This window comes from Pteropus medius, unplaced genomic scaffold (assembly GCF_902729225.1).
Source record: "Pteropus medius unplaced genomic scaffold, Ma_sr-lr_union100, whole genome shotgun sequence".
Classification (NCBI taxonomy): domain Eukaryota; kingdom Metazoa; phylum Chordata; class Mammalia; order Chiroptera; family Pteropodidae; genus Pteropus; species Pteropus medius.
Genome location: NW_024353906.1, coordinates 605,074 through 628,772, shown reverse-complemented (window position 1 = coordinate 628,772; position 23,699 = coordinate 605,074). Strand labels below are relative to the sequence as shown.

The 23,699-nt window shown below is 50.9% G+C and overlaps 1 protein-coding gene and 1 pseudogene across 13 annotated transcripts in view; one reads left to right on the top strand and one right to left on the bottom strand.

Annotated features, from left to right (window-relative positions):
* Window positions 1-649: 649 nt before the first annotated feature.
* Window positions 650-23,699, bottom strand: part of ABCC8 (ATP binding cassette subfamily C member 8) — a 71,678-nt gene continuing 48,628 nt past the window's right edge. For 3 of the 13 annotated variants that reach the window (XM_039851474.1, XM_039851476.1, XM_039851484.1), the window contains 23 exons: window positions 22,468-22,503; window positions 20,869-20,904; window positions 19,790-19,888; window positions 18,636-18,720; window positions 17,896-17,976; window positions 16,106-16,243; window positions 14,530-14,655; window positions 13,515-13,614; window positions 13,044-13,285; window positions 12,790-12,956; window positions 11,603-11,672; window positions 10,910-11,067; window positions 9,096-9,188; window positions 6,096-6,198; window positions 5,419-5,532; window positions 4,925-5,045; window positions 4,669-4,799; window positions 3,700-3,778; window positions 3,389-3,497; window positions 2,886-3,055; window positions 1,952-2,085; window positions 1,402-1,464; window positions 650-892 (listed from right to left, as the gene is read on the bottom strand). In XM_039851474.1, coding sequence (XP_039707408.1) covers window positions 755-892; window positions 1,402-1,464; window positions 1,952-2,085; window positions 2,886-3,055; window positions 3,389-3,497; window positions 3,700-3,778; window positions 4,669-4,799; window positions 4,925-5,045; window positions 5,419-5,532; window positions 6,096-6,198; window positions 9,096-9,188; window positions 10,910-11,067; window positions 11,603-11,672; window positions 12,790-12,956; window positions 13,044-13,285; window positions 13,515-13,614; window positions 14,530-14,655; window positions 16,106-16,243; window positions 17,896-17,976; window positions 18,636-18,720; window positions 19,790-19,888; window positions 20,869-20,904; window positions 22,468-22,503 — 2,593 coding nt within the window. In that variant the 3' untranslated portion in view covers window positions 650-754. Of the gene's footprint in view, window positions 893-1,401; window positions 1,465-1,951; window positions 2,086-2,885; window positions 3,056-3,388; window positions 3,498-3,699; window positions 3,779-4,668; window positions 4,800-4,924; window positions 5,046-5,418; window positions 5,533-6,095; window positions 6,199-9,095; window positions 9,189-10,909; window positions 11,068-11,602; window positions 11,673-12,789; window positions 12,957-13,043; window positions 13,286-13,514; window positions 13,615-14,529; window positions 14,656-16,105; window positions 16,244-17,895; window positions 17,977-18,635; window positions 18,721-19,789; window positions 19,889-20,868; window positions 20,905-22,443; window positions 22,504-23,699 lie in introns of those variants that run through there. The other 10 variants (XM_039851478.1, XM_039851479.1, XM_039851486.1 and 7 more) reach the window with 10 other exon arrangements.
* Window positions 20,384-20,502, top strand: LOC120593636 (uncharacterized; annotated as a pseudogene).

Sequence of the window (23,699 nt, the reverse complement as noted above, 5' to 3'; positions counted from 1 at the left end):
GGACAGCTGGTTGTTTTGGTCACCCCAATGTCTGGGCCCCAGCATCTCCCAGCCACCACCTGGCTGACTTATGGTATATACACTGTGTTTTCCCTCTGAAGGGCCTCCCTTCTCTCTCTTCTGAATGCCCCTGCATGGGGGACAGAGAAAGGGACATGTGATTCAGTCCTAGCCAGTCAGTATATTTCAGCCCTCTGACCACAGTGATTGGGTCAAAGGTGGGGATAAGACCCAAATTGGTCCACTAAGATTTGCTCCCAAGATTTTTGTGGCAACTATTGGGAAAGAGCATCTTTCTCAAGATACCAGAGATGTACATGCACAGAGGAAAGGCCATGTGAGGATACAGCTAGAAGATGGCTATCTGGACCAAGGAGTGAAGCCTCAGGAGAAACCAAATCTGTGACCTTGATCTTAGACTTCCATTCTTTAGAACGGTCAGAAATAAATTTCTGTTGTTTAAGCCACCCAGTCTGTGGTATTTTGTTCTGGTAGCCCTAGGAGACAAATACAACCCTCATTTCACAGATGAGACTCCTTTTGCCCACACGCACACAGCTTCTTCAGGTCTGCCGATGCCAAAGTCATGCTGGCTCCACTGGACTCACAGGCCACCCGAGCCCCCGCCCACCAGCGCCAAGGCTTTTGGTAGGAAATAACCAATCTCTTTATTTACAAGTGATTTACAGTTAGAAAACCCAGGCGGGAGGTGGGAGCAGGGTGGGCCATAGGATGGCACTTGGGCTCTGGCAGGTCACTTGTCTGCACGAACAAAGGAGGCGAAGACGCTATCCTTCCGGCTGAGCAGTTTTTCTGGCTTGTCAAACTCAAGGATGGCACCGCGTTTCAGGACAATCACCAGGTCTGCACTCAGGATGGTGTGCACGCGGTGCTGGGCCAGGCAGGAGGGGGCTGGTTAGGGTGATGGGGGAAGGGGCGGGGCAGCTGAGGGTATCCCTCCTGCAGCTTGGAGGAGGAGGCATGTGGCCAGAATGTCCTATCTCTGCGGTGACAGCCCTTTCCTGGGGTGGCTGTGATTTTGAGCCACTAATGATACCCTCTCCCTTCATCAAGTCTCAGCTCTGCTCCAACCTCCAGGTTTCAAGTCTCAGAGAGTCACCCCATTCCCCATTTCCTATGGAGAAGTAACCTCAGCCTAGCTCATAAGGCCTTGGGACATGAGGGGACTTTGGAACCTGGAGAATGAGAGGGGAGGTCTGATGGACGTGCAGGTGCAAACCCCTCTACCCCAAATCCTGCGATCCAGCCTCCCTGCCCAGCTCCAGGATCCTCTCTTGATTACCAGGCCCAAGTGATCTCAGGGGCTGCTCACTGATGACAGCCTCAGAAGGCCAGCCCTGTGTCCAGGTATCCCCCTGCACCCCACCAAGGGCCCCTTACCGCGATGGTGACCACGGTACGGTCTGCGAAGGCTGTCATCACCACCTTCTGGAGGATGTTTTCCTGCCAGGTGGGAGCAGCAGCTGTTGGCTGACCCGCCCGGTGCCAGCAGATGGGGTCCAGTCTGGCTCTGGGGATGTGGGGCCCAGGCTTGTGGCCCAGCTCCCATCTGACCCCAATCCTAGCACCACTCCGTCCCTCTGTCTGGCCCTAGTCCCCATAGGACTGACCAGGTCCCCAGCCTATTGGGAGCTCAGCTCTGTGCATGTATGTGTGCTGTGAGTGTGTCTGGGGTATGCTGTGTGGCGGGTGACAGGTGGGAAGTCTCTGCAGGTCTCTATGCAGCTTGTGTGTAGGTGGGTTTGGGTTATGAACAGGACCTAAAACTAGCTGGAGTCACGGTTCTCTGGCCCTTTGCTTTTTCTTCCACAAATGGCCCTTGATGTTAAAGGCAACTTAAACTTCAGGACTACTTTGTGCAAACTTCTCCCTAACACCCCTACAAGACCTTCTCCAAGATCCCCAGCCCGTGGATGTGCCCAGGACCAACCGTGGCCATGTCGATGGAAGCCGTGGCCTCATCCATGATGAAGATGCTGGTCTTCCTCACGAAGGCTCGTGCCAGGCAGAACAGCTGCCTCTGGCCTTGGCTGAAATTCTCCCCGCCTTCTGTGATGATGGCATCTGAAATCAGCCCCAGGGAGGGGAGCAGGGCTGAGTGAATCCTGCCTTGTGAGTAGAGTAGATGCTGTGGCTTGTGGGGTTTGGGGGGGTGTCAGGAAACGTGTGTACAGGGGCAAATCTGAGGGCGTTTGTCCTGAGTACAGGCATGTAGAGTTGCTGTGCCTTATAAAACAACACGGGTTACATGAGATTACATGGATTACAATGCGAAGAACAGCCTCTAGGGTTTTGTGCTGCTGGGGCCCTGGGCAGTGCAGGGGTGGGCGTGTGCACTGAGTGTGTATGTGCTTCCTGTGTGGGGGCCTTGGTAGGGGGATCCAGGTATCCCATCAAAAGGCTTGGCCAGCCTCTGCTGCCACAGGGGTTGCAGTAACTATGCCAAGGCTCTAGCGACTGCTGGGGTGAGGGCGTCTTCCCTCGAGTGCCCTGTGCCTGTGATTCCCAGTCTATCCTCTCCTTCCTCCTTCCACAGCACTGGGCAGGCAGGTGCACAGGGAAGGACGGGGCTGAAAATATTGCCAGGGTATCGGAGGCTTGCAAGTTCCATTTCACAGTGACCCCGTGTTTCCCCCGTGCCCTGCAGGAGAGGCCAGACCCTGAACTGACCAGTTACATAATCTGGGCAAGTCACTTGACCTTTCTGAGCTTCTGTATGGAGAGAAGTAGGGCTAAATGGTCTCTGGGGTCCTGCTAGACCTCAGATTCCAAACTCTGGGCAAACCTCAGACATGAGTTTTCTTTCCCCAGCCCTTACACGAGTCCTTTAGTGTCCGACCAAGTGTTCAGTCAGTAGTAGTTACCGAGGCCTCCCGGCAGTGCCTTCACCACCAGCTTCAACTGGGCTATCTCCAGGGCCTCCCACAGTGTGCTGTCAGAGCACTTCTTCTCCGGGTCCAGGTTAAATCTGGAGGATGACATAGAAAGCTCCTCTAGGGAGGGAGGATGGTCTTGACTCTGTCTCCATGGGACCCTCAGAGGGTGAGAGGAGCAGTGAATGAGAACTGATTCACTTGGAGGGCACCAAGGTGATGGCATCCCAGACCTGAGGGTTGGGGCATCCCTACCAGTACCTGCCTAAGTCTAATGGGAAAGACAAGGGCATGAGGGCAGAACTCCTCCGAAGAACTGCCGCCAGCCCCTAGTGCCCAGGCTTGAGCAGGGCTGCTTGGCCGGGGAGGTGGGTACCTAGGGTGGGTACCTGAATGCTCCGGGCCCTGCCCACCCCCTTCCTCTTTGTACTCAGAGGCAATGGAGCTGAGTTGGCCCTGGGATCTGGGTGGCCTGGCAGGGTGATGGGGCTGACCGGATGGTGCCGCTGAAGAGGACTGGGTCCTGCAGGATGATGGAGAGGCGCGAGCGCAGGGTGTGCAGCGGCAGTTTGGCGATGTCAATGCCATCAATAATGATGCGTCCTGCGTGGAGATGATGGCACAGGTGGGACACCACGGAGGAGAACGGTGGTGCTGGGATGGGTGCAGCCTGGGGCGTGGGTCCCAATGAAGATGCAGGGGAAGATAGTGATTGCTGGGCCTCCTGTGATGTCTGACCGTACACCAGGACTGAGGTCCCATCTGGTGGCTGTGGGTACTTGAGGGTGCCCGCCATACTACTCACCTTCGAACATGTCCACCATGCGGAAGAAGGCGAGAGAGAAGGAGGACTTCCCACTGCCCGTGCGGCCACAGATCCCAATCTGGAAAGAGAGAAATAGGTACGCTGAGGAGCCTCTGGAGGTAGCCGGGAGCCTCTGGTGCTAGCTCTGGGGACGCACAGGTATGGGAAGCCATAGCATGTCTTCGTGTCTTGGTTTTCTGTCCGGCTTCTCTTTGGCCAGGGCTGGGACCTGGACTTGGTCTTGTTTCCTGCAGTGGGTCCAGAGGTGGCTCCCATGGAACCCCACAAGCAAGTGTAGGGTATAGATGTTCATTTGCTTGGGCTTGAGTGTGGGCCAGGCTGTGCCTGGTACTTGGCTGCAGGGGAGTTGGGGACATTGGTGTTTCTATGTGCATGGGTGTGTCAGGAGGGCATGCGGTGGCTGAGTGTGGTGTGCAGGGATGTTTCTGTGTGTCCCACTTTAAACTGGAGTCATTTCTGACCCCATAGCTTCCTGGCCCTTGGGTACCAACAGAAAGGACAATAAGGAAGCAATACAGAGACATAGATAGTCGCAAAGGGATGGAAGGAGAGGGGCAGTGGCAGAGAGAGCAGGAGGGGAGTGAGGAGGAGGGGCTCAATCAGAGAGGTGGGGCAGAGTGCCATACAGGGCTCCCTCCCCAGAACAAGGGTGCCTCACACTCTATCCCTGTGACAGTCCTGAAGCTCAGGGGGCAGTGCTCTGGGAAAGTCCTGACCATCTGCAGCAGCAGGGAGGGGGTAGGGCGGACAAAGCCCCTCTAATCTGGGGAGTCCAGGTGTCTATCTCCTTGGTAGGTAAGGAGATAGGAAGGGAGGGGAGAGGTGGGCTGAGCCTAGTCAGTTTGAGGGGCCCAGGGCCAGGAGACTGGGGGCTCTGAATGAGTGTGAGGCCTGGAGGGCCATCAGGGGCCCATGAGACTGCCAGCCCGATGCCCTCGTGCCCCTGACCTTCTGTCCCGGGGAGATGAGGGCGTTGACATGCTTCAGCACGGGCTTCAGGGAGCTGTCGTAGCGCACACTCAGGTTCTGGATCTGGATCTTCCCCTGGTCCGGCCAGTTCTTCGGGATTAGTGATGGTGCTGGGGGCCGGGCTAGGGGTCAGCCATCAGGCGTGGGCCACAGCTGGTATCGAGGAGTGTCCCCCCACCCCCAGGCTCCCTCAACCCAAACACACCCCTCCTTCTGGCCCTCCTATGCCCCTCACCCAGCAGCCCCTCGTAGCTCTCTGCCTCAGTTTTCAGGAGCCCATGGATGCGTTTCACGGCCCCCAGCTGGATCTCCATGTCTGCCAGGTTCCTCACCATCCAGTTGAGGTAGTTGGAGACCTGTGGGGAGTGAGCTGGTCATGGTCATCTTGTCCTGGGCCTGGCTGTGCCTGGTACTTGGCTGCAGGGGAGTTGGGGATGTTCTTACAGCTGATGTCTTTTACTGCCACCGGCTGGCTGTTCAGGGTGACCCTTCCCAGAGGCATGGGGAGGGTTCCAGTGAATGTGGTTCCTCACCCACCACCGTCTGGGGCCTGGGGCCTGGGCGAAGAGGCGGGACTCTGCTGTCAGCCCTCCCACATGGTCCCTCTAGCATCAGACTCAAAGTAGCTGGGGGTAAGGCCTGGGGGGTGTCTCATTAGGGAAAGGGGCCCCGGGATTCCATGGGTGCTGGTGTCTGATGCTTCCCCTGCCCCAGCCTGCTGCCACTCACCATCAAGGCATAGGTGAGGCCCAGGCCCACCAAGCCAGCAGAGAGCTCCCTGTGCAGGGAGTTGGAGATGGAAGTCACAGCTGCGATGAGGACCACACATGCACCAATGTACTCCTGCGGAAGGATGGGGGCTGGCCTGGGCTCTTAGGGCGTGAAGTCACAGTGGGCCCCCAACCCCTCTTCAGGGCAGAGAGAGTAGCTCAGCCATGACTTAACCCCAGCCCCAAAACTCATGTGCATATCATCAGATACACGGGAGACCTGTGAAGGCTTGAGTCCCAGGAGACAATGACTGCACACAGCTTATGCACCCCCCCACCACTCCACAACGACCTGCATACTTGCCTTATCAGCTGGCCCACACATGTACACAACGTCTGTGTCATATGACCCACTTCAGACACACACCGCTCACAGCTAAACATACAACTATTCCATCTGTTGGCAAATGTCTCAGATACACAGCCTCTGGGTAGTGATATGGAGAAGAAGGGGCTCAGGTCAGACACTGGGAGGACTGATCACCAGGTCTGGGAGAAGCAGGAGGGCTCTGTGCCCATCCTGTGTGCGCACTTGAGCTGGTGCTCCATTCTCTCTTCCCACCTTCTGGTCCATGTTTGGCCCTTCCTATCAGAAGCCCCTGTCCCAGGGCCCGGGGTGGGGCGAGTGGCACTTGCCATGCGGACTTCTAGCCACCTATTGGCAGCTGTGAGGAAGAGGGAGGCGATGTTGTTGCAGTCCGTGTATTCAAGGAGCTTCTGCTGGAACCGGGTCTCGTACCTGGAGGGAGGATGAAAAGGGTTGCAGGGAATAATCTTGGTCCACGTAGCCCGTGGGAACCTTCCCTGAGCCTCTAAGGTAGAAGGGACTTCTCTATACAAGCGACTCTGGAGCCTTCTTTCCACCCTTGTGCCCTCATCACATTCTCTCCCAAGTTTCTAAGTATGGATCTGCCTCCTTTCTCTGACCAGCCTGGGATCCTGGAATCACTGGTTCTGGCTGGCTCGGGCCAGGCTCAAGGGAGGGGCAGGAGCACTTGTTTGATGATGAATGATGTAACGAATGAAAGCCATCTCAGCTCTGGCCTCAGGGACACAACTGAGGGGACTCAGAGGGACTCAAGATGAGCCTTCTTGGGCATTTGCTTTTCATTCCAGGAAGGTGTTTGTTCTGCTTTGATTATTTCTGAGTGGAGGGCCTGTGACTGAACTATATGTTTGAGGAGACTGAAGTGAGTCTCTGAGGTGTGAGGGAGCGTGTGATTGCATAGCCACAGGGTGGATGCGTGTGGGTGGGTGATATATCTGAGGCGAGTGGGAAACCATACATCTGAAGGGTTTGATTAAGAGCAAGTTGAAGATGTGTATGTGTAAGCGTGTGTGTGTGTGTGACAGGAGAGTCTGAGGGGTGTGTGACTGGTCTGAGGAGTGGGTGTGTACGAGGGTGTGTGTGAGCTTCTGTGACAGGTACATGATGGTGTGAGGACTCTGGAAAGAGCTGCAGCTTTGAGGCCACGCAGACCCAGGTTGGAGTCCTATCCACTACTTACTGGCTGTGTGTCAAGAGAGATTGTTTCCTCATTAGTAATGTGGGGACAGTAATAGTTCCTGCATGGATTGAAACAACCTCTGAGCCCAACACTGAGCCAAGTGCTGGATACTCTTGAAACTCTTTTGAGAAAAAGCAGGGCCTCCTAGAAAAACCAAGTCAGATTGGCTTGGGTTCCAACCTCAGCACCAGCTTCCACTGTCTATGTGGTCTCGAGTTGGTTTCTCAGCCTCTGTGGGTCTCTTCTCTTCATTTAGTATGAGTTTACAGTAACTATGTCGTGGGGCTCTTGTGAGGATTAAATGCAATACATACGCAACACTTAGCACAGGGCCTGGCACTTGGCAAGTGCACAATCAATAAGTGCTACTTAGTTCTTGACAGGGCGATCTACTGGGCAGAAGCCAATGAGTTAAACACATCCAAGGGATGATTTAAAAGTTCCTCGTTCATTAAAAAACCGTCCACTGTGTCAGTGCAGTGTATGGGAGGCCTTGCTAGGCAGCAGTTCCTCTGGCTGGCTGAATGCTGGGATCCATTCAGATCCTACTGGGAGGGTCTGGCCCACTCTAGGAAAATCACAATCTTTCTGCCCCAGACTCAGCCTGAAGGCCTCCAGGACACCAATTATAAGAGGGACATCTCCAAAACTTAGAGTAGAGGGTGTGGAGGGTCCTGGAAGTTGAAGGAACTAGGGAAGTTCAGGCTTGAGAAGTGGGGTGGGAGGAGAACCTCGGGTCTTATGCCAGGCTCAAAGGAGAGTCTGTGTGGAAGACAACACAGGCTTGCACGGGAGCAGGGGATATCCAGGGAGTCAAGGCTGGGGCACAGTTCTGCTTTGCTTGGCTTTGCTTTACTCAGACAAGACCCCTAAGAGGACTTCCCACTGGCCCCAGAAGCCCTAAGGTGTGAACAGGGGCTGCAGAGATGCATCAGGAGCCTGGGCACCTCTCCCAGGGCTGCAGCTGACTTTAGGGGTTCAGGGGAGGAGATGCAAACCTCCGTGGACCCTCTGTTAGTCCTTGAGCCCTAGGGTTACTCCTGGACACAGGGCTTGGTATAGCATGGTTACCGTCATACCTTGCACAGTGATGCCATCCTAAAAATAACCTAGGATCACTCTCTGGCTAAAGTTTACATACCACAGTCCAACTATCTGGGTCAGGGGTCTGGCCTGTATGGCTAGAGAAGAGATGCCCTAATACCTCAAATGGAAACTGGGGTGGGGAACAACAGCCCTCTTCACTCGCCAGCAGTCTTGGGTGCTCCCATCTAGCCAAACATCATGACTCAGGGGGGAAGGAAGATGGCAGGGGCACTGAAGTTTTGGGGCATTCCAGCCTAGTGAACACTTATCCATACTTTGAGTCTTAGCTCCAATGGCACCACCTCTATGCAGACTTCCATGACTGCTTCCCTTATATGCTTGCTATGTCTCCCTTTCTTTCAGAAACATGGGTTTGTCTTGGCCTACTCAAAGCCTGGACTGTAAATACCTCCAGGGAAGGGGCTCATTTGACTCATCTCTGTCTTTTTTAGTACCTGGCATGGGGCTTACTTAGTACATGGTAAGTACTTTGTAAATGTTTGTTCAATGAATGAGCAGTTTCAAGTCTGGGCTTTATGGGACCTTACACAGAGCGGTCATATAACCTCTCTGAGCCTCAATTTTCTTATCTGAGAAATGGGAATAAACATGATCACCACCTTGATTGCAGTGCAGAATGAACAAAATTGGCATGGAAAGTACTCAGCATGGTGTTTCTCCCAGGAGAGTCTCAATAAAAGGTGGCCTCAGGGCTGGCCCACATGATGTAAATCTTTCTAGCATTGATATGTGAGGACCTGTCCCGGCCTTGTTTCTTTTGATGCTCTGCCTTAGTTGACAGAGGTCCTGGGCTTGGCTGCAGGGCTGAGATTTTCCTCTCTGATGGATCATACAGTGGAGTGCACCTGGCCTGACCCCCCACCCAGTGGGCATCATTTGGCCCTTGAGGCCTGAGGAGGGGTTTGGGAAATAAATGTCCTGGGCCTTTGTGAGTAGAGCCCTGAGAATTGAATCTCATGACCCAGACCCTGGTTCCCCCCCACCACCTCCGCCCCCCGCCACCCCGGGGTGAATCTGGAACCTGAAGGCCCGGATGGTGGTGAGGCCTTCCACAGTTTCAGCAAAGTGCGAGAGCAGTGGGAGCTGGGTGGTGTCATCCAGCTGCTGCAGGTCCCTGTGCCAAGGGAGCAGAGAGGAATGGTTAGGAGGGCAGGCTCAGGGCTCAGCCTCTGTCTGAATTCTAGCTCACCCCTACTACCGTGTGGACAAATGGCTTCACCTCTCTAGATCTCAGTCTCTCATCTGGAAAGAGGGAAGACCATGGTACCACTCTATCAGCACTTGTGAGGATCAGATCGCTCATTTAGGTAAAGTGCTTAACCAGGATGCCGCAACAGTTACTGCTAACCTGGGCACCTCATGTCTGTATCTGTCCCTGCGCTTCTGCTGCATAGCCTTGCTCTGCAGTAAGGCTGGGCAGGCAGTGTTACTTCCCTTTCACAGATGAACAATCTTAACCTTGTAACATCTAGTCAAAGGAATAGGAAGGCCAACTCAAAGCTATCAGTTCCCTCCCCGGTAACCACAATAGGTTTCAGCACATCTCAGGCCATAATCTAAAGAGCCCCACGAAAGGCCAGTGGTTTCCATGGCAATAGAATTGCTCCTGCTCCCCACAGCTGCACCTTGACAAGTGCATTAGTGCCGGAGAGGCCAGGTTGGGATGCTCGAAGCAGCTTTCCTGGACAAACTGTCTCCAGGAAGAGTGGGTTCCAGGAGAACAGGGCATTTTCTCTGGAAGCAGAAATGAACTTTGTAGAACAGCTTGCATAGTGTTTAAAAAGCCACTGTGATTTCCCGAATGTCAGTGTACTATGTTCCTTGTGGGTACCGGGGGATTCTGGATTATCCAGGCAAAAAGCCATTTATACAAATCTTGATCCTCATGGGCAAAGTAATTGTGACCAAGATGTATCTAAATTTTATCTTTATTGCTAATCAGCATTTTGACTCCAGTTTCTGAACAACTTTGTGCACTTGGGAAAGGTACTTAACCTTCCTGACCACAACTTGCAGGAAGCAATACATTTTATGTAACAAATCAGCACACACACACACACATACCTACAGAACCCAAAGGTTTCATGAAGCAAAGCTTACTGTTACTATGTGAATACAGTTTGTTCTATTTCTTTCTTTTCTTTTCTTTTCTGTTTTTAAATCCTGGTTGTGATCTATGATATTGATTTCATGACCCAAGGTTGTAATTGGCAGTTTGAGAAATGCTGGCCTAAAAGTTCTTTAAAATTGTCCCTATAATTCTTTGAATCTATGAGTTTAACAGAATCACTCCCAGAAAAAAACTCCTAGAGAATGTTATTAAAATTTTTGAGTATGAAAGAGGCATGCGTGGCTCCAAGGTTCATGAAGGTGAATATGATCATGAGAATGGTGGAGAGAGGCTCCCTTGTGTCGAGGCTTCTAGCCTTTCTCTGGACCCGCATGGGCGGGGACATGTGGTTGTCATCACACGCCTCACATCAGGTGTGCTCTGACTTCACGCGTCAGCAATCAGCCTGGTCACTGGACTCATATGACCCTTCTGAGAAGCATTTTGACAAAATGAATGAAGGGCATAAACACATGCAGTGCCACTCCTGACCATAGCTCCTAAGGAAATAGTTCAGAGGTGTGTGCAGACAGATGGTTATATTACGGTAGTGGATACAAATATTTCATTTCCTTCATTTCTATTTTCCTTTGGGGGTGGGGGGAACATGACTCTACTGCTTTTATGATGATGACTCTAACAAGAGTAGTAAACTACCCATTGCAAAGTACCTCCCACCCCCCACCCCACCCTCAACCCTGGAGGCTGGAAAATGCTGCCATCACCTGGATGCTACCCGGAAGTACTTCTGGATGAAGTAGCACACGATGGCCAGGGGCAAGAGGGCCACGAGGAACACAGGTGTGACATAGGAGATGACGGCCAGGGCTGAGACACAGAGCAGGGTGGATCGGCTCAGGCACTCCAGCGTGGATGGGATGTGCTGAGGGAGGAGAGGGGGAGAGAGGGAGATAACTTTTGGTATTTGATGATGTTCAGTGTGTACCTGCTGCCAAGTTTTTGCTCTCTCACATTATTACAGGCATATGTCTTATCTCTCCAGCTACACTGTAGGCTCCCTGAGGGCAGGAGTCAGGACTTTGTTTTCTTCCCATCTACTACAATGGTAAATAAAGAATACAGGCTGAATCAGAATAAATATTCTCCACAAAATCAGTCACCTTGGTTCAGAATATGCTGGAACCTTACTGGATGGAGTAAGCCAGAGGTTCCTGGATGGAAGCCAAAGGAATTTGGTTTCCCTCAGCCTTATTCTGATGGTTTCAGCGGGAGTGGGGGCAGGCCCTGAGGCAGCATTATAATCATATTGGGGTCCACTGGGTTCCCCCACCCAGGGCTCTGGTCACTGGATCTGGGGAAGCCAGCAACAGACAGGGGCTTGGCCTCTCTCTGAATGGGGAAGTGGGTCACAGTTTTGTATACCTGATCGATGGTATTATAATCATAGCTCTGTGTACCTGGTCGATAGTATTACAATCAGAGGAAAATCTGTTCAAGATGCTTCCAAGGGGTGTGGTCTCAAAAAACCTAAGAGGTAACCAGAAGAAGTTACTCATTTGTTTATTGATTTCCTTCCTGTTTATTGAATGAGGGTAGTTATTTCTTTCATTTTGGTGTCTCTGGAGTCATTCTTGGGTCTGGCTTCCCAGAGGTGATGGCCTTTGCTGGTCTGTGGACATCTGGCCTGTGTCCCTGAGAATTCCCACAGCAGCCTAAAGGGGTACTGGCCCCTCGATAGCCTCTCTGACTCTCAAGCCCATGTGTGACCATTGCCACCTTTCTCAGCTGCTTGCTTGGCCTGACTCACTCAGCAGCTGTCTTCCCAAGGACATAGAGTCCTCTCCAGAGGGACAACTGGCCAGGGGGAACAGGGCCCTGAGGACAGCCTGTCAGCTGGCTGACCCTTTGAGGCCACTCTGGCTGTCATCACTCTGTGACACAGCCAGCCCAACTTTAACCAGAGAATTTCAGAATCACAGATCTGGGACAAATAGATAGTAGGTACACGTTGAGGCCATGTCTGTGGACCATAAAGAGCTCAGGAACCTGGAAAATAAACAGTGTAGTCGGATGGTAAGGTCTGGCATTAATAAGGGTGAGCCAGATAACCTGTTTGCCTATTGTGCTTTTCAACTGAATTGGCCAGCCAGCTGGGCAGTGACTTTTTTCACACCACGTGGCCTTTGGGGTTTCTATCTATCTCATCACAGAAGATTAGAACAGCTATATCATGTCCCCAGTGTCAGAACCTGCAAGTTGGCTGAGGGAGAATAGAGAGGAGGGGAAAAAGCTAAACCTGTATATAGAGACGGGCAGATGGTACCCGCCTGGGGAAAGGAAACTAACACATATGCAGAGCCTGCAGGCACTCACTTTGAAGGACTGCTGTGACAATTAGATGAGGTGACCATGTAAAATGCCTAGGACCACGTCTGGTTGAGTAAATGCCAGTTTCCCTCTGCTTTCTGCACTGAGGAGGGCACTTTTGCACACACTTGGGTCTCTCTGTCCCAGATCCAGTGACAGAGATTGTATATTACTATTTTACAGATGGAACAACTGAGGCCCAGAGAACAAGGACTTGCCCACATCCCCAGCATGGCCGGGGGAGCCCTCTCATATGCTGGGGGAGCTCCCAGCGTACCTCATGGGAGCCAGGATGATACGGTTCAGCAGGCTGCGATGCAACCTCTTGGCCACCTTCAGCCCTGTCCACTCTACTGTGACAGATGTGACCAGGCACAGCACGATGCCCAGGCTGCAGAGCACCGTGAACACCATGGCGTAGACGGTCTGGTCGAGGGAGCACTCCTGGGCCAGGCAGAGAATGAGGAGGGTCCCGGGGTGTCCATGGCACAGCCCTCTCCCCCAGCCCTTCCCTGGGGCCGCCAGCCCCACCTGGCTGAGGGAGCAGTTCCTTGTCACGGGGCTCAGGGTCAGGGCGCTGTCGGTCCACTTGGCCAGCCAGTAATCGATGGCCACGCAAACCATATGCTTGAGCAGCTGCGAGAAGACGAGCAGTGACAGGAGCAGGATGCCGGCAGACGACAGATACTTGGCGCAGGCTCGCCACGGGATTTTGGCGCGCTGGTGTAGCACAGACGACAGGTTGTCCTCCTCCTCACTCTCGGCCGTCTCCTCTGCAGGCCGCAAAAACCCACCCTGTGGCTTCGTATTTCATATCCCTCTGAGGGTAAATCAGGGAGTATGTCATCCCCACTTACAGATGGGAAGACTGAGGTACACAGAAGGGAAAGGATTTAATCAAAGGCACACTATCTTACCACCCTTAGAACTCCCAAACCTTAGTCTCCTTGTAGTTGATCAGACCTCAGGCCATGTTTTCATTGCAAGTCCCCCTGTCTGTACCTTCCTCTTCTTCCTCATCCTGCAGGAGGCCATCTCTCGAGGACATGGCCCGGGGCAGGCCCTGGGGTGGCTCTGGGACTTTTCTCTCCATGACAGTCTCCTGAAAGGCAAGTGAGACCTGGCCAATGTCCTCAGTATATGCAAAAGGGAAAAGGGAGGGTAGGGGGCAACCACCCCTGGTAATGACCAGTGTCAGTTTCTAGGTTGTCTCTGCCTAGGGTGGCTTCCAGTGGGACAAATGTCTGTCTTCCTGGAATCTACTCTTTCCCTTTCATCAGCTAACAGCACCCCAATGTCCCTGTGGGAGACCACTTTTCCCCTATTCTTAGTCTCTGTGATTCAGGTGGGCTGATCATTCTCCCTGGCTCCAGGGGTGAGCATATAATACAGGGCTGGCCAGTCCTCACATTCCACATCTCTGGCCACAATGATTTGTTCAGGGGTGGGTATACTACCAAATTGGACCAATGAGAGTCAGCCCTGGAACTTTTGCTAAACAACCGTGAAAGAGGTACTCTTTCTGGCAGTCACTAATCTGGGAGAACGTAAACCCAAGAATGCCAATGGCTCTCACTGCTAACGTGGGAATGAAGCCAGTTTGAAGGGAGCAGAGCCAAGAGATGGGGAAACACAGATTCCTGATGACATTGTTTGACTGCTTGGATCTAGCTCCACCTGAAGCTATGACACTCATGGACTTTCTGGTTTCATGAGCCAATAAATCCTTAAATACACCCCTTTTTTTCTTTGCTTAGCCAGTTTGAGTTGATTTTCTGAAACTGCAAACTAAATGGTATCTGACTATCTCAGGATGAGAGGAGGGCATCCACCTGATTCTGCCTTAGGTAGCTGGCATAGGTACTGGCTCTCCTCTGGCAGGAGCAAGTTCATGGCCAGCTCCCATGAACTTGGAGGGTTTCCTGGGGTCAATGAGGGCCAGAAGGCCTTGATGAGCAGAGCATTATCAGAACCTTCTACTTAGGGGTAGCTTTTTGGCCCCTCAGGATATACCCACCTTCTCCAGCTCTTGGTCCTGCCGGTTCATGAGGGTCTTCCAGTGTTCAAAGAGCTGGCACTCAGACCTCTGGAAGTCCTTGAGTGTGCCCTCTCTCTGGATGGTGCCGTCCTTCATAGCGATGATCTGGAAAGACAGAAACAAATCCTGCTGAGGGCTGGCTGGGGAAGGGGAGTGGAGGTCACATCCCGCCTGACCGAGGATCTGAGATGGACATGCACACATCTTTTCCCCACCACAAATAGCCTTTGTCTCGCCCACTGCAGTGAGCTGGTAGGGATAACCTACTCTTACCAACATACTCCCAGGATTTAGAGTTTCGAACACTTGGGGAGTAATTCTTAATGGTTGCCCCATGGTTGATAGGAGAGTCTGCAGAGCAATTAGTGCATCCTGATCAAGCTGTTTGTTTATGCACAAGGAATCCATCGGTGTCCACTGTTTTCGTACATTCAATGGGATGATTACACACTACCTTTAGCTCCTTGGCAGGTTTGAGAGGTGTGTCCATCAGTGTTTGGCAAAGCCCCTTTTGGTCTAAGTGTTTGTGGCCACATCTCTTTGAAATCAATAAAACATTTTATTTGAAACACTCAGTGTTTCACACTCAGGTAGATTCATCATTAATTCAGACATCCGCCCCTGCTCCTGTATTTCTCACACACACTGGGGTTAGGGAGGGGTGCTGAGGAATCCTATCCACTGATACCTTAAAGAACCAGGCACCTCCATGTGTGCCTTCTTTGGACTAAAGATTGTCTTGCGCTGTCTTGCCCGGGTCACCACAGAAACTCAGACACAAACCTGAACCTGTTTTAATAGCTTTTCTTTTTCCCTCTGGATTTTTTCTCTTTTTCATAGTGGAGGGAGGATCTTGCCACATATAGAAAGGAGACTTATTTGGGGTTAGCAGGGCCATTTAGCACAGGCCTGAAACTCCAGGAGGGCCTCAATTTTCAGGGGCAAATTTATATAGGGATCAGGCAAGGCCCAGATTTCAAGTCACATGATATTCATCTTAAAAATTAGATTGTTTCCAATTAATTAAAAAGTAACTTTGTCTACATGTTGCAAAGTATGGAAATTTAGTTAATGTGGGGCTTCACAAAATTGTATTCCACTGATAAAACTGAAGTTTCTATTACTACCGCTATTATTTGTTCCATCTTCCTACTGGTCCTAACTTGAATCTGATCCACCTGAGGGCAGAAAGACGATTTTCTCATCCAGATGGGTACTCACCAAGGCCAGGGAGATGAGTCATCCAACAGGGCAAAAAAAGAAACTTAGGAACTGAGTATCTGCTTCTTTCTGAGACTTCTTGGTATCAGCCCTGTGGTACCCACAGGGGCCCCGGGCCAGAATAGGGAATGTCTGTAGCCCTAGGTGACACCAAACTACTGTCTGTGCGGGTCTCCCTGATCTGCCCAAATTGCACAAAGCCATCCCATGCTAATCTCTTCCGCTTGGTAGCCCTCAGCCACTGCTACAAGACATCCAATTGGATCTTTTGAAGATGTCTAACTGCCTCTCCTACCTAAGCCCTCTACAGTTTGACCCTTTTGTGACCCCTTACCCAGTCTGCATGTGGCAGGTACTGTAGCTTGTGGGTCACAAGGACTACTGTCCTCTTATCGTCTCGGAGTAGCTCAAGGATCCCGGCCTGCATCAGGTGGTCACTCAGATGAACATCCAGAGCTGAGAAGGGGTCATCCTGGGTGAAGGGGAGAAGGTAGAGGCATGTATGAAAGGAGGGGGTAAGTATAAAAACCACCAAAGTTATATCAGTTCTGGCCTAGGGACTGATAGTAGTTAGCTGTCAGTCTTTAAGATGGTCGCCTTATCTGAAAATGGGGCTGTTATCAGTTATCATTCTCAAACAGATCTAATCACAAGCTTTCTGATTCTTCATCCTCCAGTGGCTCCCCATAAACTATGAAGTCTGAATTCCTTAACATGGGAATCCTGTTCAGTCTTCCTTTCCAGCCTCACTTCACATCTATTTTATACAAGCTCCCTACACTCCAAGTTTCCAGGGAACTTGGCATTCGAGGCCTCTGCCTAAACTGTTTGCTCTGCCTGGAGTGCCGATCTGCCTTTTGTCTGCCCGGTAAACTTCTACTTAACTTTCAGCGCTCCACTCAAGCACTAGCTCTTCCTGAGTCCTTTTCTGACCCCCACACCCAGACTTCCCTCTTCTCTGCTTCAGTGATACCCTGCACAAAGCCAGATATGAGAGTTATTTTCATGAGGCCCCTAAGAACTAAGACCCGTTGTGCCTGTGCCTGGTAAATATTAGGAGCTTAATTAAAGTTTGCTAGAATAAACTAAATTATTTACTTTATTTCTAACAAGGTTGTTTAAAGCTCACATGGGATCATGAATGATCTAGTCCTTTGTAAAGGGCTGCATATGTGTCAGATGGTAACAGACCGTGAGGCTTACCTTATGAAGCATGTTTAGTAGGGAGTGTTTATAGGAAAGAGAATAAAGCTGGGATCGGAGACCTGAGTTTCCTTCTTCCAACTCTCTGTCCAAATGGTCTCCCTGTTTCCTTCTGTTTAACTGACTCACATTTTAAGACCCTCCTCCAGGAAGCCCTCCCTGATCACTCTAGCCCTCACTGTTGTCTTCCTGGACAAGGCTTCTCATAGTCTGTGCCTCGCAGTGTGTGGCTTTCGGCTGGGCTGTAGCTCTTGAGTGAGCTTGAGTGAGCTTGGGTGAGCTCTGTCTCCCTAACCAGACTCTAAATCTTTGAGGTCAGGAGATGAGACTTAGAATTCTTCAGTATCAACTAAGGTACCTAACACAGAACTTCACATGAAGTAGGGCAGCGATAGCTAATAAGTTTACCTCACGTTTGATTGCTAGTGGTTACCTATAGTTCTGTGTTGAGAAGGATTCTGAGGCCAAGTTAAGTTTCTGTGGAAAAGAATGCTGTGATCAATTAGCAATGTCTGCTCTGGGCATGAGATGGGAAGTGGCAGTACACATTCTATGGCCACTTATAGTCAGGCTAAATAAATATTGTTAGGTTGGGGCTGTCCTACAGGGAGCTGGCCTGTAACTACTTGCTTCCCCTCAGGGCTACTGCAGGGCTCAGTGTGAAGTCCACGGTGGGTCATTTGTACTATCCTTACCTCAGTTTCTCCATAAATAAGATGAGTAGGTAATATCTCTGGCAGGAGAGGTTTACTTCTGTAGAGGGAGGTAGGTGGGTGATGGAGTGCTTGTGTGTATGTGTGCATGTGTACACATGTGCATGTGTGTACATGTGTGTATGTGTGTGTGATATGTGTGTAGGCAATGACCAGGGAGACACCCAGAGATGAGAGCTACTAGGGAGGTGCCCGTTGGTGCACTCACCAAGAAGATGACATTGGTATGCTGGTAGAGGGCTCGGGCCACACTGATTCGCTGGCGCTGACCACCAGACAGGTTGATGCCCTGTTGCCAAAGGAGAGGAGAGGTCATTCCCTCATAGCCCTTCAGGAGAGACTGTTCTGACCCCTACTTAACCGTGAGCTCTTTGGGATAGAGGCCTGGCTCTATCTACCTCCTTGTCCCATCCTCACTGAGCAGAGAAAAGAAACATGTACATGTTTACTGAACTCACTGAGAAGTGGGGAGTATGATCTCCAAGTCTTTGAAGATTCATCATGTAGGTGCTAGAGACCATCTGACCAGTGAAACCCAAGATAGAGAAAGTAGGGATTTAATTTTACACAAGGAGGACAGCTACTTGAGAATCTAAGCTTGTGGAGGAGGGAACAGGAAGGGGATAACCCTGAGCCCAGCACAGTGCCATAGGGGCTCTCGGTACATACTTGGGGCGTGAATGAAGGAGATGTCCATCATCTCCGGCCTGGGCAGATGCTGAGCTGACCTTTGTAGCAAGAGGGGCTGAAAACTTGTCAAGGACAGCCACTAGCCTAGGGCTCAAAGAGATCATTTTGAGCCCACTGTTGGCAGCCCTGCGGCCTCCACCCTTTTATTTTCCAAGTACCTGCTCTCCCTGGTGTTGGGGCCTGGTGGTGGTGATAGGTGGGGAGCAGGGGAGATTGAAGGTGCCGACTTTGAGCAAACCCCTTAGAGGCTCTACTAACCCGTTCCCCAATCTGAGTCTGGTCTCCATGGGGCAGGATGTCGATGTCTGGCTGCAGGGAACAGGCTTCGATGACCATCTTGTACCTGGAGTGGGGTGGCAGTGGACACAGCTGACCAGCCTGCCCAGAGTGGGGCCTGAGCACTTGCAGAGGGTCATTAGCCTCTGGGCAGCTGTGCCCACGGTGAGCAATGGCTTTAATGGGCCTCCTGCTTGGGTGCAAGCAAACACCATGTGAGCTTAAAAAGAGCTGAGGGCAGCACCTTACATGGTCTTGGAGCAAGTTAAATATTTGAAAGATGGAATTAGATGGCAGCAAATACACCACATAAGTGGCAAGAGAGGGCCCACGGTTCCTGTGCAGTAGGAAAAGTGACAGCCAGGGCCCATGCTTGGGGCACCGCCGGGGAAAATCACTGCTGGTTGGTTTAGGTAGTAACGATAATAACTGGTCAAATATTTGCCCAGCCTGCTCCTCTCATACTTCCCTGGCCAGCTTTTCACCTGGGCAGGTGCCAGTCAGCATACATTGAGGAGGCATCAGAGTGTCCTGGTGACATGTATTTGGGTATTAGGCGGCCTTGGGTTTCTGTCACTTTCTGGCTGGGTGGCCTTGTGCAAGTTATCTAACATTTCTGAACCTTGGTTTCTCCATCTGTGAGATGAGATTGATAGTAATACCTGACTATTGAGATTGTTGTGAGCATTAGAGGACATCACATGTACAAAGTGCTTGGTACCTGGTAAGGGCTCAATCAGTGTTACCGGTTATTATTATCACTGGAGGGAAAGTGTGCACAGGCCACGGAGCTGGGGGTGGGGAATTGTGAGTACAAAGAATCAGTGGGGCTGGGTCAGCCTTCCACCAGCCGCAGGAGAGGGCAGCAGGGCTCCCGCACCTCCCTTGCCTCCCGCCCTCTCACCCACAGGAGCTGGACTGCCCTGATGCCCAGGCACATCTGGATCGTTTCCAGATGACCGTATGCACAGGATGGAATCCAGATAAGCGGGCTGGAGAGCGGGACGGCTGAGTGTGGGAGATCGATGAAGGGGCAGGCCAGCTGGCTAGGGCTTGGGGACTAGGGCAGGTGGCTAATGCTGCCCATGACCAATTTCTCCCCGCCTCCAGCTCACTTCCCTCCGAGAAGATTTTACCGTTGTTTGTTGAAGGGACTCTCAAAGGTGATGTTTTCCTCCACAGTGGCATTTAGCAGCCATGGTTTCTGAGAAGCATAGGCCACTGGGCCTCTCCTCCTAGGAAAAGCAGGGTAGAAGTAGAAAGGCAATTCTCAGGGGCTCATTCTCAGAGGCAGCTGTCAAGATGATGGCTTAGACCAGGGCAAGGGGTTGGGAAGTGCTAACATGGGGAGGCGTAGCTGGCAGAAGTCTGCTCTGTGTGGCCCCTGGTGGACTCCTTCCCCAAGGCCTGAGGCAGGCGTGGGCACTAAGTCTTAGCTGACCCAGGGGATGAGACCTCGACTTCTCCCTTCCCTACATCCCACCTGCCCCACGCCTGCACTCTGTACTCCTTCCCGAGACTCTACCCCAAGCCCAGGAGGAAAACAAGCCAATACTGAACCCCTGATTTTTTCCTTCCTTGAGTAGCCCTCAAACCACTCAACTTTGACATTGGCAGGTAACTCTTCCAAAGGAACTTTTAAAAAAGTGGAGGCAAGGAAACCATATTTAGTGTGATGTAGTTTTTGAAGAACGCCCCCAAATAAAAAATTTTTTAAAAGCAAAGGAAAAGTCTATAGCCACGCCACCCTGAACAAACTCGATCCCGTCTGATCTTGGAAGCTAAGCAGGGTTGGGCCTGGTTAGTACTTGGATGGGAGACCACCTAGGAAGACTAGGTGCCGTAGGTGTAAAAAAAATAAAAAATAAGAGATTGTAAGCTGACAAGGTCCTTGCGATCTGGGAGGTCAACCAAGGGTTGCCTTGCTTAAAAAAATTAAAATAAAAATAAATAAATAAATAAAAATTAAAAAAAAAAGAAAAGGAAAGGAAAAGTTGACCACCAGATAAAAATGATCTGGTGCAAAAGGTGCCCGAGGTACAGAAGAGGGGGCGGCTTCCAAACCTCCCCATGGAGCATGGAGCCCTCCTTGGCCTCCTCCCTGCAGCTAGGCTGGGGCTGCAGGGCAGTGCTCCAGAGCTCTGTGGCTCCCTTGGCCTGAGAGCCCCTCTGAAGAAGCCTACCCCGGAGGGCAGATGCTCCCAGGACACAGTACCTGACATCCCCGTCAGCTGTTGGCTCCCGCTCTGGGCTGCAGCAAGGGAGGAAAGATACCTTCAGTGTTCATATGAGCGGGCTCCATAGACATTCTGAGCTCCCTCGAACCCAGCATGTGTGCCTTTATCATCCCTGTGACCTAGTCTGCAGCCAGTGACCAAGTGCTGCATGGAGGGGCATGGGAGTGGTGTGTGGTCATCCTGGGAAGCCTCCACTGCCTGACTCTCAGTATTGTCCTGAACCCATGTGGCCCTGGGGGTCACAGTTAAGGTAAGAGAGAAGATGAGGGGAAAGACACCATTGGAGTAGGTTGTGGGGTGGGGATCTTCCCACGTCAGAGGAATACAAGCTCCAACATATGGCTCCTCCACACTCAGCCTCTGCATTAAGGCTCAAATGCACTGGCTGAGGTCTCAGGCTGACATAGCTGCACAAACAGCTGGGGTAGGGTGTGATCTCTGGCCAGAGCCAGGCCTGGCTGGGCAGGCTGACATGTGCACTCAGGTGGCACCTAGAGAGCCAAGAAGGGCTCCAGGTGTAATTTGCAGCCCCAGGTGGCCCTCTCAGAAGATAACTGAAAAATCTGGGGGATCTGCCAGGAGAGACATGGTCAGCTGTGGTGTCCATGAGCTCTGGACTGACCCAAACCGCTCCAGCATCGACTATTACTCTCATCCACACATGCATACTTGTTGTGTACCATGAGGCCTGAATTTTGGATCAAGAAATATGGTCATTATGGCTAGAGAGGCTGGGCTTGTCATCTTACTCTGGCACCTGGGGACAAGGTAGGAGGAAGGCAGAGAAACACCGGGAAATGAAGCCTCTTTGGTGTTGGAGAATGAAGGCCAGAAGTTTACACTTATTTACAAAGTCAACCTTCCCAGCCCTGACTTCCTACTACCTCTAGGTGTTTCGAATGTTCTTGGGAGAGGTGAGGTTGGGCGGGGAAGGGAGGGGTGTTGAGGATCTCAGATTTTTTAGACAAGAACATAAAGCACATTGAACATAAAGCAACAAAACCAGACTTTCCGTCTGGCCTGGGGGACACCTACCTCTTCTCCTGTGTTTCTCAACTATTTTTCACAACCGCCCTCTAGGACTATTTTAGACAATTTTTTTCTAATTGTCCTTTCTTTGTCACATTTCATTTCCAATTGAGTGTTGTTGTTTTTTTAATAATCACAAGGTTGTGTAACCACCAATCACCCTGATCTGATTCTAGAATGTTTTTATCACCCCCAAAAGAAACCCTGTACCCATTAGCAGTCACTTTCTTCCTCCCTTCCCATCACCCTGGGGCAACCACAGATCTATTTTCTGACTATCCACCATGAAAATTTAATACTATAAATATACTACACGATGGCCCTTTGGAGGGCCATCATTGTGAGGTCTAAGTTTTTTCTTTCCCCAAGAACCAGATTTTGCCCACATTGAGAGTGCATGCCTTATTAGGTCTCATGCCTCTGAAATTGTATAGGCTGCACACTCCTGAATCCTTACTCAGTGTCCCTCCCGCAAGCATCTCACCCCACCCCACGCTCGGCCCCTTTCCTTTATCCAGATCCACTTCCAACCCGGATCAAGGCTGTACCTGGGGTCCTCTCCTGTCTCGCTGTCGGGAAGGCTGCTGGGGGCACAAATGGGGAAAAAACATCAATGACTTCCCATTCCATTGCCATTCTCCCCATCACACTGGGTCTTTGGGGAGAAGCGATCCCCACATTCACCACCCTCCCATCACCAGTAGCCCCAAGTTGTTTTCTTAGGGACAGAAACTGCTCTTCTCAATCTCCGTTCCTCCTGCAGCACCTGGATGGGTACCCTCCAAATAGCAAGGGCTTACTCAGTGCTCCTGGCATGACTCAGAGAGGCAGTGAGGCTGGTCGGGCATCAAGATTGTTTTATAGTTGGGAAAAAGAAAGCTCAGAAAGAGAAAGTGACTTCCCCCAAGATCACAATCATTTCATACAGTGTTTTCAACCTGTGGATCGGGACTCAATAAGTGGGTCTGCAATAAGCGAATTGCAACTGCACTGAAGAAGAAAAAAAGAATAAAAAATGGTGTGCACTGTATGTGGTCAAGATGTGTATTTTTTCGTGTGAAATTTTTTTCTTTGTCAATGAATGCATAAATGTAGTGGACTATGATGTAAAATGCATTTCATACTGTGGATCATAGGAAAAAAAATTTTGAAAATCACTGAGTGAGGTGACCTGAATTTTGGTGCCAGCTTTATCAGTGCTCTTTCTCCTGCCCCAGGACATCTCTTAACCTTTCAGAACCAGCCTCCTGCCAATGAAATGTATACTTCTGACATGGACATTTGGGGAAAAGCAATCCGCTCTGTTTTCATGCTGATCTTACTTTAATAATATTAACACCAGCTAACATTTATTGAACTTTAACAAGCACTGTGATAAGCAGCGTTATCTATTTTAAAGCTTAAAATAACCATATGAAGGCCATTTATTTTGATTATCCCCACTTTACAGAGAAAGTGAGGCTTAGAGAGGCTAAGTAACTTGCCCAAAGTCACACAGCCAGCAAGTAGCAGAGAAAATAGATTTGCGTGACTCCTAAGCTTCATGCTCTTAATGACCGTGCTACAGTATTTCACTGTGATTACCCATGATCTATCTCTTATAAATACCTTCTTGTCTGGAAAACAAGGATGGAGAAAAACGGGGATGGCAGAAGTCTGAGAAAATTCTTATCTATCCTCTGCTGAGGGGCAGAACTGAATGGAGACCCTGATGGTTATGAAATCACTAGTCCCCTCTGATCCCGTTCTCCAGTCTTCGTGGTCTCATTTCATTCTCTCA